Here is a 14034-nt window from a genome sequence, read left to right on the forward strand (position 1 = left end):
AATTTGAACCAAAGTCTGAGTAGTCTGGATATTGTCAGACTTTGGTTTTCTTACATAATTATAGAATCGTTCTCATGAAATCTTGTGATTTTGCTCATTCAAATAGTTTATATAAGATGTGAAACATACTCATCTACCACAGCCTGTCGGCTTCTGCCCTGTGTAGAAAGAATTTGCAGGAGTGACTAAGAAAAGAAAGTTTGTGTATGCTATCAGCAGATCAGCAATCAGCATATGTGAAATCTGTAAAAGGGTTTGCACCTTGTGTGAAAAACTTGTAAGGCTCTACAAACTGAACCAACTGAAATCACAGCTTTACACATAAGTTTCTCTGTCAGCATTAAGCACTTGATGGTTTATTTTAGAGAATAGCTGGAAAAAAGTGAAGGGAAGTTCCTACAAAAGGAAAAGGCGAAGAGACAGGAAAGGAGAGGAACAGATTATGGAGAAATGGGGAAAGGATCCTGTCTAAAAAGCAGGCTAGAGAGTAAGAAAAAATGGTGATAATAAAACGACACAAAGAATGAGATTATAAAGTACCAAATGAGTATCTGAAGCTGCAAGCTTGCTATGCTGAATTGGTACAATATAATGATTGTCAATGATGAGATTATTTTAAAGTTATTAAACTTATTCTACAGTTGAAAACTGATGTATTGTCAGTTCCCCTTTGTGTACGTTTATCCACCTTTACAGGCTCATACCCACCAAGGCAGGGATAATGTGAGTTTTCACACACAGTGGGCATGTTTAATTAATACCAGCACCTGAAATGACCTCCTTTACTTGTTTAAATGGGAAAAAGATGTGGATAACAGCAAGTTGGCCACAAAAGCCAAAGCGTCAGTAGGAACATATAAACGGGGAGCCTGTGAGGCACCAAGCACGGATCTCACGAGCTGCCAGGGGCAGTAGCGGGAGCAGCCGGGCACCGCCGGCTCCCTGCAGCCTGAGGAGGGCCTGGAAAAAGGCACGGGCCACGGGGAGGTCGCGGCAGCCACGCTTTACAGTTTTCCAAGGCCTTCGTCCTCATCATGCCACAGTCACTTCAGAGGCCCTGGCCACAACCGGTGGCTCTGAGCGACTAGGCCATTAGTAAGCACGGCTTCCCCGGGCAGGTCACGCAGGAGGGCAGCGGGCCAGGGAAGGGCCACCTGGGCGGAGAGGAGGCGCGAGGCGCCCCCAGGCCCGTAGCCTTACCCCGCCCGCGCGCGCCCCAACCGCTGACCGAAGCCGCGCGCGCAGCCCAACAGCCGCTCGCCAGCGCGAGGGGGCAGCTCTGCGCCTGCGCCGGAGGGGCGGCGCTTGCCCTGGGGCCGCGCTCACGTGCTCGGAACCCTCTGTTCGCAGCTCCCTGCAGCCACCCGGACGGGAATCGGGGCTGGAGCGCGCCGCTCGGAGAGCAAGGGGTCCGTTTCTTCCCGGCGTAGGCGGCGGCTGCCCCTGCCGCTGGGAGGGGAGCGGAGCGCGGAGTGGGGCTAGGCCGGGCCGCCCCGGCCTACGTCCCGGCCCGCGCCCCGGAGAGGAGGCGGGGACGGGCTCTCGGGTCCCTCTGGTGCCGCGGCTCTCTCGGCGAGACTCCCCCAGGGCACGCGGTGGCATGGACGCCCCCCCGGTTTGGCGCAGCGGGTGACGCCGTTCCCCGCAGGGCAGGGGGGTGCGGGGCGGGGGGTGCGGGCAGCGCCGGAGGGAGTAGATCCGGCCGGTGGCGGTTAGTGGCGGGGCCCAAGCGGGGAGACGGGGGAGGAGAGAAGCGGGCGCACAGGGTCGGCCCTGCCCTGTTGTGATTGGTTGGCGGCCGTGCCTCGCCCAGGTGATTGGGCGGGGGAGGTGTCAGTCACGTCACCTCGCCCTCCCCTCCCCCCAAGCGGCTGACAACAGGCACCGGCGGGGGCGGCGCGGCGCGGTGGGGGCGCCCTGCCTGGGGCTGCCTTGTCCGCTCCGCGGCCTCGGCCCGGGGCCTGGGGAAGGGCTCGGGGGCCGCCAGCCCCGCACGGGGCGGCAGGGATCGGCGGGCCCCGCTGCCGGGGGGGGGGGGGGGAACGGTCAGCCCTGGGCTTTAGGGTTGAATCGTTCTGGGTTTCCTTCCGCCTGTTTTTAATTACCTGGTGCTTCTTCCTTTGTCTTTCTCCCCCTCCTCCTCCCCCAGGCTCTGTTTCCTTCCCCCCCCCCCCCCCTTCAAATTCGGTGAGATCATTCTGCCTGGGGGCTGAAATGTGACAGAAATGCTAAATAGTCCTGTCCAGTCGGGGAGGTTTCCTCATCTAAACTCGGTTGTCATCTTGCTTGCAATCAGGTGGTAGTCTTTCAGAAAATGAATGCTTAATTGAATTGTGGATAGGAAGTCATGGAAAGAGGCCAGAACCTAAAAGCATAAGGTATATATTGTTTTGATAAAAATGAACGTAGATCTTTGAGAGTGGGCTGGAGGAACTGTAAAATAAGAACTGAAGGAATTAGGCTTAGACTGAAAATTCTAGAAAATGTAGCTAAAGCCCTGGCGTGTGGCACCTGTTTCTTTACAATGGAAGAATAACCCTGAGTCATAACTGGATTTCGATTTCATTTATCTTACATTTTAGTAGTTCAACCTTTAATACTCTGAAGTATTGTAAGTGCCAAAATAATTGAATTTGATGGTGTTTGATAACAATAAATATGGGTAGTAGTTGTCATCCATGCAGTTATGTTAAACAGATGGGATAACTGAACACTTCACACTTCTTGGTGTTTCTAAGTGAGTCATTTAAAGAGTGTGGTTAATCATCCAACGATAATGGTAATTTTTTTCCTACCACCTACAAAATCTGAAGTAGAGAAGAGATTTTCAGATTTTGTATGGATGAAAAGTAAAGAGCCTTTCTTTATTTAGACAGTGGGAGACAGCATGTGATGGACTTTTCATCTTAAGAATTTATATCTGAACTGTGCAGAAACATGATGATGTATCCAGAAAGTCAGTTACTTGTTTTCAGGCTTTCATCTAAAGGGCAGTCTTATGTGAAACTAGCTTAATTTTACCTGACCTTTTTTCTCTCTCTGTGGTACTTGTCTGCAGTTCTAAGTCATCTGGGACAGAGGCACTTTCTTTAACATTTGGTGCTGTGTGGATTTGGCATTTTCATAACAATAGTCAAGTGCTGGTGTCATCAGGACAAACTTAGAGTTACCTGAATGTTGAGTGAAGTGGGGGGTGCAGTTGCATTTGTTTTGAGTAACGCAGATGGTGGAACAAAGACCTGGATGAGAATTTTGTGTTTAAAAAGGCAATACGAGAACTGACCCGATTTGAACATAGCCATTGGGGGAAATGGAAGTCAGCAATTACGCCTTGTGAGGCTGAGCAAGAGAGCAATAATACTTGGGGGGTGGGGGGGAGGGGAAACCAGCTATTATGGGCAGTAGAATATGTTTTGAAGGGGAGATATTCAGTTTTGATTTCTTTTAAGGTAGTTAAAGAACTAGGAGGGAAGTGTTAGATACATTGAGATGCCCTATTGAATACAGGAGACAGATTAGGGCGGGTGATCCTTTGGGAAAGGATATTTAGAAGTGTGGTTACCTAAGGGGAAGAAAAAAGTAGCATATGGGGAGGAAAAGGAGGAGACCAAGGATGCATCAGAATGGATCCCACAAAGAACATGAGAAAGGTATATTAAATGTATGCCTGCTTCTGCTGTTGGCAATTAAATTTTCTAATTCTTCATATGTGTTGGCAGCATTGATGAGATTTACTTTCTCTCTAGTGATTGTGTGTCTAATAGTTAGTTGGTTTGGTCTGTTTGTTGGCTCATGAGCTTTTCCGTCAAGACTAATTACTGATTGGAAGTGTACTGGGAATGCTGTTCTGTGTCTCCCCATAAGAGTAATTGAAGTGACTCTGATATGTTGGCAGAATGACCAAAAAAGGGAAATAGATTTACATAATAATTTTCTCTCCACATTTTAGCAGAATGGTGCTATATGGTTGTTCTCTTGCCCTGGTGATCTCTGCAGATAAGTGATCTGTTCTGTTAGCTGTCCACCTCAGTAGGTATTAGAGATGGCTTGTTAAAAGTGAAGCCCAATTAAACGATGACACTTGACTTTGTGTCTTCTTTCAAATTGAATGTTGAAAAAGAGGTGTACTTTAGGAAACGGAGAAGTTGGGGATTGGTCTGAGAGCTGGTTGGCTGACAAGAGAGATGGTAATGGCACAGAAATCCACAGAGATGATGCCTCTTTCTACCACTGGAGGGTTATTCATGCCTTCTAATAGTGTGGTTGTGCTGGTACAATATTTAGAAAGTGAAGAAGTGTAGCCCTTCCTCTTCTATGCCAGTTTACTGGATGGGTACTCATCTCCAGTAAATACTTGGATTAGAGATTGCAAGGAAAATATGCAAGCAAAGTCAGAAAAGAACCAGTACCACCAAAAATGGATCTGTAGGGTCTGTGCTGCATGAGTGGTGGAAGGGGCATCTTTCAAATGTGGAGTACTACTGTAGTCTTACCTGCTAATCAGTAAATGTTTCAAGTGGAAGTTTCCTCTAAAGTAGTAAGTTTGGTTGTCGAAAGTCCACACCAGGTATTTATAGTCCCATAACTACAGAACAATGTTTTCGGTGACATTTTAGCTTCTAAAATACTGTGCAGTGCTGTTGTATTTCACTCAGGAGAGGGGAAATAAGTTTCACATTATTCCTTTAATTTTCTAAGATGCTCTTATTTGGCTAAGAATAAGTCAGTCATTGCTGAGTTTATTTTAAAGTTGGTCTAACAACTGGTCTGTCCTTTCAATGAGAGAAAGAGACTTCTGTCTGGTTTTGAACAGGCTAGAAGCAAAATACTTGCATAATAAACTGCACTGATGAACTGACTTGGCAAATAGTATAGAATTCGGTTCATCTTAGTCATCTTCAGCTATTTATTAATAACTAAATTAATTTAAAATGCTAGGAACTTATTTCTTACTGTAATTAGTGTGCACTCTAACCTGGTTGTGTTCAGGGCGGCTCGGCATTATCGCTATGGATCGCTCTCGGCACCATGCAGGGAATGGCAATGAGCAGGCATCTTCACGAGAACGCAGTTACGGTGAAGATGAGAGACAACGACAGCTAGAGCGCCTCAGTAGGGAGGAGGCTTATTACCAATTCATTAATGAACTCAATGAGGAAGACTACAGGTTAATGAGAGACCGCAATCTGCTTGGCACTCCTGGTAAGATACTTTCCCTTCTGTGGATACTTTCAGCAGAAAAGACAAAATTGAAAGCACAAAGTAATGCTACTGCTTCTGGGCACCACTTGTGTTTGGGTAACTCAAATAGCCTGGAGTCTGTGGTTTTGTAGAAAGGAGGAAAAAAATCACCTCATTTTCCATATAAAGTCGATGATACCCAAGAAAAATTGTCAACTTAAAAGAGATACTAAAGCTATGAGTAAAAATGTAACTCGTTTGAATGCAACACCTCTCCATATGGATAACATTCAAATCCAAGTAATTAACGTCTGTAATATTCAAGTGCAACTGGCATGTGGCAGTTTTTTAGGTTTCTGAGTGGTTGTTGGAAGTTGTCATGCTCTTGACACAGACTTTAGCATCTTTTTTTCCCTCAGTATCTACTTCCTTTGTTATTTGCGTGCCCGTGTTAGTCTCACGCTATTGGTGTTTTCTTTTAGATTTAATTAATTGTACTTTATTTCTGAAGTTTTTCCTTCAAGATAGAAAATATTGTTATTTCTGCATGGCTTTGAGCCAATAAAGTGTATTATCTGACAATATCAAAAATATAAATTATTTCAGGGGAAATAACAGCAGAAGAGTTGCAGCAACGTTTGGAGGGGGCTAAGGAGCGTCTTGCATCACAAACTGATCCCGAAAACAGAGACAGCGAAAGCAGAACTGCTGGAGGTAAACAGTCTTCATTCATATATATAAATAGTATGTGATATGTAAATATTGTTGTTCTGTACAGCTATTTAAAACAAATGCTTAACAATTTAAGTACCAGCCATTTCAAGTCTCTTTTCTTTTCTGCCTCTGAGGAATATTTTCATATTTAGAGAGATTCCCTAATGATGCAGAAACAAACTTGATATATTTCACAAGAACTGATTTACATCAGCCACAAATTACTTTCTCCTCCTTTCCTGCTTTCTCTTGCTAGTAAATTTAACAGCACAAAAATAATTTTACTTTTTCTTCTTAGAAGGTTTTGGAGAGTACTAAGGAAGTTAGAAAGGAAAAGAGGCTAAATGGAAAACAGTTAACTTTTTCTTAAGCTGTTCTGCTTTTCTTTTTGTTTCATTTCCATTTGTTTTAACAGAGTGAGGTCTTGTGCATCTGTGCTGTCTGTCTTCTCTTCCACAGAAATATTTTTTCATCATTTGGCCAATTCCAGTCAGATACAGTAGAGGAACAGATGTCTCAGAAATAAAGATATCAAAGTTCTCACAGGTTTTGTGAAAGCTGGTGGAGTAGGGAGAGCTTAATGAGTGCTCTCTTCAAGGGAAAGCCTTTGCTGTGACCTTGCCCATTCTCTCTTCTGTTTTTCCTGCCTCATACATGTAGTTCAGAACTAACCACAATAATGGTTCCTTTTATTGAGCTGCCAGTTGAGGTTGCAGTTGGAGGAGACTTGGGAATACAACTGAGGGTATTGCAATAGGGTATGAGTACAATGGCACATAGGGAACAAACCTGCAGGGAGAAAACCAGGTATCGCTTATTCCACTGTTTGTTGGAAAAATTCTTGAAAATGCTCTCTAAAGCAAGATAAAAATCTATCATAATCTTCCTTGGTTTAACATAATTAGATGACTAGGATACTTTCAAATCAACAGCTCAAGTAAGGGACAGACATTGGACAAATGCAACTAACTGATTTTGAGTAAACCACCTAATTCTGAATGCTTTCTCAGAGGAGACTAAGTGGGCATATTCTCTCCTCTGTGTATCTGCTGGTGAGACTAAAATTCTGGGCTCAGCTGATCATTTTTGCTGATGGTTTTTATGTGCAGCATTTTTTCGGCAGAATTGTGTTAGCGTAGCTATGTATCTGCCCTGCTGCTGTAATACTTCTGAAGTCAAAGCTCGGCAAGCATAGTGGATTTGGAATTCATCATAATATGGTACGTGTGCTGTTGTATGAACATCAGAAAACAATTCTTTGTTTCTTTCAGATTCTGATGTTCTTGGAGAAAGCTCAAATGGTGACTCTTTGCTTGAATGGCTGAACACATTTCGTCGCACAGGAAATGCCACTCGCAGTGGACAGAGTGGGAACCAAACCTGGAGAGCTGTGAGTCGAACAAATCCAAACAGTGGGGAATTCCGATTTAGTCTTGAAATCAACATAAATCATGAACATAACAATTTTGAAACTGCTGGTGAAGAGTACGTGGGTATAGATAGTAGCAGAATGTATTTAGAAAGAAGACATCAAAGAGCTGTCAGTCCAGTAACCACACGAACAAGGAGCAGGACCTCAAGAGAGGCAAACAGCGATGCTTCAAGCACTGCAAGGGCCAGGTCTGTAAGAAGTTCAGTGGCACAAAGCTCTGAAGCAGCCTCTCGCCCAGTCTCAGGGAGGCTCAGAAGTAGAACTAGGGAGTTGTCAGGCCTTTACAGAACAACTACCGTACGTAATAGTTCTACAGCTACTGGTGAACAAAGAGAAATGCCAGAAAGAGGTACTTCTACAGGACTCCCAAGAGGTAGAGCTAGAGCTAATGTTCGGATGAGTACAAACCAAAGATTAGAAATTCTACGGTTAAGGTCTACTCTGAGTAGTCGAAGCCGCTCTCCGCTGCAAAGACAAGATGACGCTGCTCATTCTGAGGAACATGGGCAGAGGCAAGATAGAAGTGCACAGCAAACCAATAGAAGTAGAAGACAGACAGCACAGCTTTCTCCACAGCCTGCTGAAGAACAAGGGAGAGGTAACACTCAGACTCCTCAACTTTCCAGTGCAGCGCCATCCTTAGGAATAACTTTGGAAGAGGAAGAATCTAGTAGGCCAATAGCTGCTGTTAGAAGGCATCCAACAATTACATTAGATCTTCAGGTGAGAAGAATTCGCCCTGGAGAAAACAGAGATCGGGACAGTATTGCTAGTAGAACTCGTTCTAGAGTAGGAATGGCAGAAAACACTGTTACTTTTGAAAGTGACAGTGGGGGATTTCGACGTACGATATCACGATCAGAACGTGCGGGTATTCGAACCTACGTTAGCACTATACGGATACCTCTTCGTCGGATTTCAGAAACTGGACTTGGTGAACCTTCGTCAGTGGCTCTTCGATCAATTCTTCGACAAATTATGACAGGTTTTGGAGAACTGAGTTCTTTAATGGAGACAGAATCCAACTCAGAAATGCAAAGAGGTGGTCATCACTTATCAGATGTGCACTCAGAGCAGAATAACTCAAATTCAGCAAACAATAGTAGTGATCCAAGTGAGATTTCTTCTAGAAATGGGCGTGCGGTAGAAGGCAGCAGTGAAACAAATGGACAGAGTGATGATACTCAACGTTATCGTCTCAATAACGAAAGTCAAGATAACAGACAGTCTCAAGATGCTAACAACCTAGTGGAAAATGGAACACTGCCTATTCTTCGACTTGCTCACTTCTTCTTGCTGAATGAAGATGATGATGATGAGCGTTTAAGAGGTCTAACCAAAGAACAGATTGACAATCTTTCTACCCGGAACTATGGGGATATTAACACTGAGAATGAAATAAGTAAAACATGTAGTGTTTGCATTAATGAGTATGTAACAGGAAATAAGCTAAGGCAGTTACCTTGCATGCATGAGTTTCATATTCATTGTATTGATCGCTGGCTTTCAGAAAATTCCACCTGCCCAATTTGTCGGCAGCCCGTATTAGGGTCTAATGCCACAGACAATGGCTAAAAATATTTATATTGCTCAGTATTCAAGGATTTACTTTTGCTCTATTTATGATGAGCCAGATAGAATGAGTTGACTTGCATAGGCGTTCATTTGTGGGGGGATTTTTGTTGATTCTTAAAGATAATAGGAAACTTGTCTAAATCTAGTAATGTAAATACTATTTTTCTCCAAGTGCAGATCTAGGAGTACATGTAGAACCAAATGATATCAGTAAAGTTTATATTTTTTTAGGTAATTTTGTTATGCTAAGCACTTTTGTAAATACAGAAATGCAATAGTTAATCAGTCCTGCTTAATGTATGTTTTTTTTAACAGTGTAATGGACTCACTTTATTTAGATTACGAATTGTTTCACACAGACTCACCACTGTGTTGAAAAATTAGTGTCTAAATAGCCATTCATTAGCTTTTTGTTCTAAGAACAATTTCTTTTACAGAAAGTCTCTTGCCGGACATGTTTGCTAAAGATATTTAAGTTACTTGAAGTGCTCATTTTAATATACAGTATATTTTTTTTAACATTGAAATATCCTTTCCAAAAAACTTGCCAATTTGGTTCTATTTAAAATTTTTTATGGCAATTTTTGCATGTGGTTTTACACAATGCTTAATGCTGACAAGTTCATATTCAAAAGTGGATGGGTTAGTGACATTATAAAATGTACATAATTTAATGCTGTCTCTGACAATCGCTGTCTTTTCAATACAGACAGCAATCAAATCAATGATAATTCCAAGAAAGTGTGTCTTACTGAACATAGATATTTGTTCAAAGAATAAATAAGCATTGAGGAAGCCTTTTTACTCTTCTAAACTACTCAATTGATATTCATGGTTTTTTTAACTGCCTTAGTTTAAAGAGGGAAAGAATTCCTTAACCATTATATTGTCTACAATATGCATGATTTGTGCATCCTACTCAGAAAAACAAAACAAAAGATTAAAGTGTTTTTGTACAGAAATCTGACAGATACGTATATAATGTTAGTCCTCTTAAAACATGTCTGAGGACTAGATGGCAAAAGACACTAAAAAGGACAAAATAAGCTTCCTTTAAAGTCCCCAGGTTCCTGTATAATTAGATATTAAACTTTATACCAATAACTTATAAAGAAATAAAGTTGCAAAATAAATAACTGAGGCTTTGTGTGAATTACTGTTGAACCATATTCTTTAGATTGATGAGAAGGTATCATTCCTAATGCTTGTTCTCAGTTTTCACTTTAATCCTTTCCCATGTTTTCCCCAGCTGTGTACTTGTGTTTGTGGTGGGGGTGTGGAGGGGTGTTAGCTGTTACAGTACATACAGATGCAATACAAAGTGCTATTAGGGATACTGGAGGTAAGCTGACTGTTACAAAGCTTTTCTTTTTGAGTAACATGCATCTCCGTGTTTCCTAGGGAAAGATGATATAATGCAACACTTTTTTTGTGTGTATATTTTGAACATCAGAAAGAATATTTCAAGTGAAGAGTTTGCACTGACTTTCTCTGTCTCCAGATTCACTTTTAAGACACGCATTTCTGTGTGATGTGCTACAGTTGACACATCTGTTAATGGCATCTTTGAAGGGAATCCGTAAAACCCTGTGTTAAGCTATTATATATGTAGTTAAGTTTTGCATTTGAGAAACTTGTGTCAAAAGTTCCACAAACTCGAGATGCTTCTTTTTATTCCTAAAAGTAGTTCCAAAAAATTTCCCTTATGAGATTCAGATGAGTTCAAGGAGATGATTAAAGTATCTTGTGACCTGGTTTTGACTGCTAATTGTTGCAAGCATTGTTGACAGGGAGATTTAAAGATGACTATCAGAACTGACTTGTGTTTTACTTTTTTTTTTTTTTTTCCCTCTGTTACTTATGACTGAATTGCTGCTGGGGAACATGACAAAGTGCACTTCACATAGGCTACCAGATGGGTATGCACTGACTTTAGTGGTAGTTTATAGGTAATGGTAAAAATAGGTTGATATGAAGTATCTTATTGCAATTCTAGCAAATACACAAAATAGCTTGCTACTTTGAGTGAATCTTCAAAAATCAGTCACACAAGAGTTTCCATAGGTGTAGCCGATGGTATTATTTGGACCTCATTAACCCTTTATTCTTGGTGATGACAGAGCAAAGAAAGCAGCTGATGGCTCTCCAGATTATCATAGCTTCTGCTATTCCTCTGATTAAGTTTTCTTGTATAGATTATATTCTATATGATAGAATATATAATTACAGATTAGATTCTATATAGGCATGTTGGATCAAAAAAATCCCTGAGCCATGTGCTAGATTAATATTCTTGTTGCTCTTTTGGAATGGGAAGACTGATGCTCAATGCAGGATTGAGGATGTCGATGCACTATGCATTATATTGTGTTATAATAATGGGTCTTCCCCCCTGTCTATGATTTGAATAATTCCTAATATTCTGTTTTTGCTTTTGATTGCTGCTCAACTCCAAGCTGATGTCTTATCAAGTTATCCAGAAGGATTTCACTATATCTTTCATGAATGTTAATTGCTAACATAGAACTAATCATTATGTACTTATTTATGTACTATTGCGTATTAGTTTTTATTCCTCGCTTAGATTTTTTTTTTTTTTTTTTAATTTTTGTGCAAGCTGAATTTTCTCTGCCCTTATCCTGGGTACCCTGCCTCTTGTGATTTCTTTCTTTTTCATAACCCAGTAATTCGATACCATTTGCAGGTTTTATCACTTACTATTTACTACTTTTTCTGATCACTTATGAATATATCAAATAGCACAGGTACTTCATTAGCAATGCCTTCTATTTTAAAGATTAACTATTTATTTCTACCCATTTAATCAGTTAATTTATGAGAGGAATACATTTTTTTCTTAATGAAAGGGGAATAGAGAGAAATACTTCAAGAACTTAAAGACAATCAGCATATGTATTTCCTGATACTGATACTTGCTCAGGAGAACTTGAAATCTAAGTAAAGCACTGACAGAATGAAGCTTGTTTGTTAATTAACTCCTGTTAATTATCCCCAAATCTATCTGATCAGGTGATCTAATAATGTGTTTTATCCTTCCTTTGTCTTTAAAAAGACTGAAGGGAGGAGTAATGTTTGCTTTTTCCTCATATATTTCATATAAAGATCCAATAGCCTTTGCCTCTCTTCTCCTTCCTAGAACTGTATTTTAATACAGCTGTATTTCAATGCAGCTTTATAGTATTACTACTTGTCACTAAAAGAAAAAGAAAACCCCTGATATGTAAATGAGCACAATGACGAGACACTTCATTTACTTAAGTTTATGTATAAAAGTAAAAAGGTGTCAGAAGCATATTTGTGCATCAAGAGCAAAACCCAGTTTTTGCTGCAGCCTGCCATCATTTGAATAATCCGAAGTCAGACACCAAAGCGAGCGCATACAAATAACACTGAGGTCACTCACTTAGCAATATAGAAGTTTCACCATTTTTGCAGTGTCCGTCAATTTTTGAGTAGCATTACACATTTAACATTTCAAAGTGGCACATGATAAGGAGAGGTTTGTTTTCTCAAAGAGTGTTTGTTAATAAATATATTAAAGGTTGTAAATGTGTGTGGAAAATGGACTTAAAGTGTTTGAATCCAGTTTCTGTTACTCAAAATGGAGAAAATCAATGTTTCCTGTAATATCTCAACTGTGTTTTCTAAAATTTCAGTTCTTACATGCTATTGGAGTTTGGGAGGTTCAATATTTGTAGCTGAAATTTATTTTTTTTCCATAAAAAGAAAAATGAAAGCCAAATTTCCAATTCTGGAATTCCGTGTTTGTTTATTTTTTTCCTTTTTCCCTCTCTTGTAAATTGCCCCAGTCTTCTATCCTATGAAGATAAATGATCCAATATGAATGAAGGTAAGTGATCCAATAATCCACTTTGTTCCTCCCTTCTCCTGAAAATTTGGCATATTCTACATTTTTCCACATGGACATTTTCATTTAATTTAGTTGATTTTCAATTCCCCGTTGTTTCCCCTAGTGAAATTCTCGGTTTTGCAAGACAGCTTTTTCTAACAGCATTCATTAAACACGTTTTTACCTTTTCCAAGTAACATTTTAACTGATGTAGAACTACATTCATCACTCTTGCTGAGCTCTGCTTTAGGAATGCTCTTTGCACTTTCTGAGCATAACCTGGCACAGTATCTCATTTACTCCTAGCTAGCTATGACTCTTTCAGCAGCTGAAGACTGCTCAAGCTAGATCCTTCCCAGCTGTGTTTGTGTCACAGGAACACTTCTTAAGTTTGGATGTGCAATCCTAACACTATACTCTGTGCAAGAAACTTCAAAAATAAAGTCAGGCTCTCCTGTATTCATTATCTTAGTATGTTTAGTATGGAAGATGTAACTTGCTGCTAATAGCTCCGCACGCTTGCTTTTCTTGCAACATATCCAGTTTCAGCTGTTGCATGAGAGACCCACCTATCTTGGACTGATTCTGTACTTGCTTAGGTTTGTGCTTGAAAGTACTTTATAATGGAGAGTGTCACTATTTGGCATTCTGTCCAATTTCTGTATGTCAGTTAATGTGAAGTTAGCTTTTATTGCTATAAAAATGCTAGTCCTGGGTTTGCCTGGCCAGCAGTAGAAAGGTCCTACCCAGTGTGTACACTTCCGAGTGCTAGTTCTGACTTTTGTGTCTGTGCTGGGGGGCTGGCCTAGCCTGGAGAAGACACTTCTTCCCCTTCTTGTGATAGGGAGGCAAAAACACAATGGGAAGCTATGAGAAATAAGAAACAGAGGTGACACGGTAGAGCTTGGCCTTCTTGAGGCAGATGGGAGCAACATGCAGGAAGTATTAGGCACATCTTTACCAGTTTTGGAGCCCTAATTTATTTGCAGAATCCAAGTGCCTCAGGGCAGACTGAAACCTCATGTATTACATTGACACAGGGGTTGCTGTCAGGAGAATCTGGAATCTTTTGTGCTTCTCTTGAAATAAACAGCAACAAAGTGTTCAGAGACTAAGAAGCCTGTGCCAGTCTGCTCATACATTACATGCTTTCAAAGAGTGAAAGCAGAAACTGTTGTTTAACCTGTGAGGTGAATGGGGCAGTTGAAGAACCTGGCACCATGCGCTGGGCCTGGTTGGCTGGGCAGTAGATCCAGCTCTT

At 41.1% G+C, this 14034-nt stretch overlaps 1 protein-coding gene across 7 annotated transcripts; it reads left to right on the forward strand.

Moving 5' to 3' along the window:
- Positions 1-1277: 1277 nt before the first annotated feature.
- Positions 1278-10038, forward strand: RNF6 (ring finger protein 6). Of its 7 annotated transcripts, none has more exons than XM_064504992.1 (5): positions 1323-1615; positions 2297-3650; positions 4990-5202; positions 5788-5895; positions 7167-10038. In XM_064504992.1, the coding sequence occupies exons 2-5, from the start codon at positions 3587-3589 to the stop codon at positions 8900-8902; spliced, it is 2121 nt and encodes a 706-aa protein (XP_064361062.1). In that variant the 5' UTR covers positions 1323-1615; positions 2297-3586; the 3' UTR covers positions 8903-10038. The 7 variants fall into 7 exon arrangements, with proteins under 7 accessions (XP_025964690.2, XP_064361062.1, XP_064361064.1 ...); XM_064504994.1 differs by having other exon boundaries at positions 2297-2378; XM_064504993.1 differs by having other exon boundaries at positions 1353-1409.
- Positions 10039-14034: the final 3996 nt, after the last annotated feature.

Source organism: Dromaius novaehollandiae, chromosome 1 (genome assembly GCF_036370855.1).
Source record: "Dromaius novaehollandiae isolate bDroNov1 chromosome 1, bDroNov1.hap1, whole genome shotgun sequence".
In the NCBI taxonomy this organism is placed as follows: domain Eukaryota; kingdom Metazoa; phylum Chordata; class Aves; order Casuariiformes; family Dromaiidae; genus Dromaius; species Dromaius novaehollandiae.

Excerpts from the sequence above, each read along its gene's own strand:
- RNF6 (XM_064504992.1), top strand. The coding sequence starts at position 3,587 with ATGGGGAGGAAAAGGAGGAGACCAAGGATGCATCAGAATGGATCCCAC. Across the intron at positions 3,651-4,989 it reads CCACAAAGAACATGAGAAAG|GGCGGCTCGGCATTATCGCT; the intron begins GTATATTAAATG and ends GGTTGTGTTCAG. Across the intron at positions 5,203-5,787 it reads CAATCTGCTTGGCACTCCTG|GGGAAATAACAGCAGAAGAG; the intron begins GTAAGATACTTT and ends AAATTATTTCAG.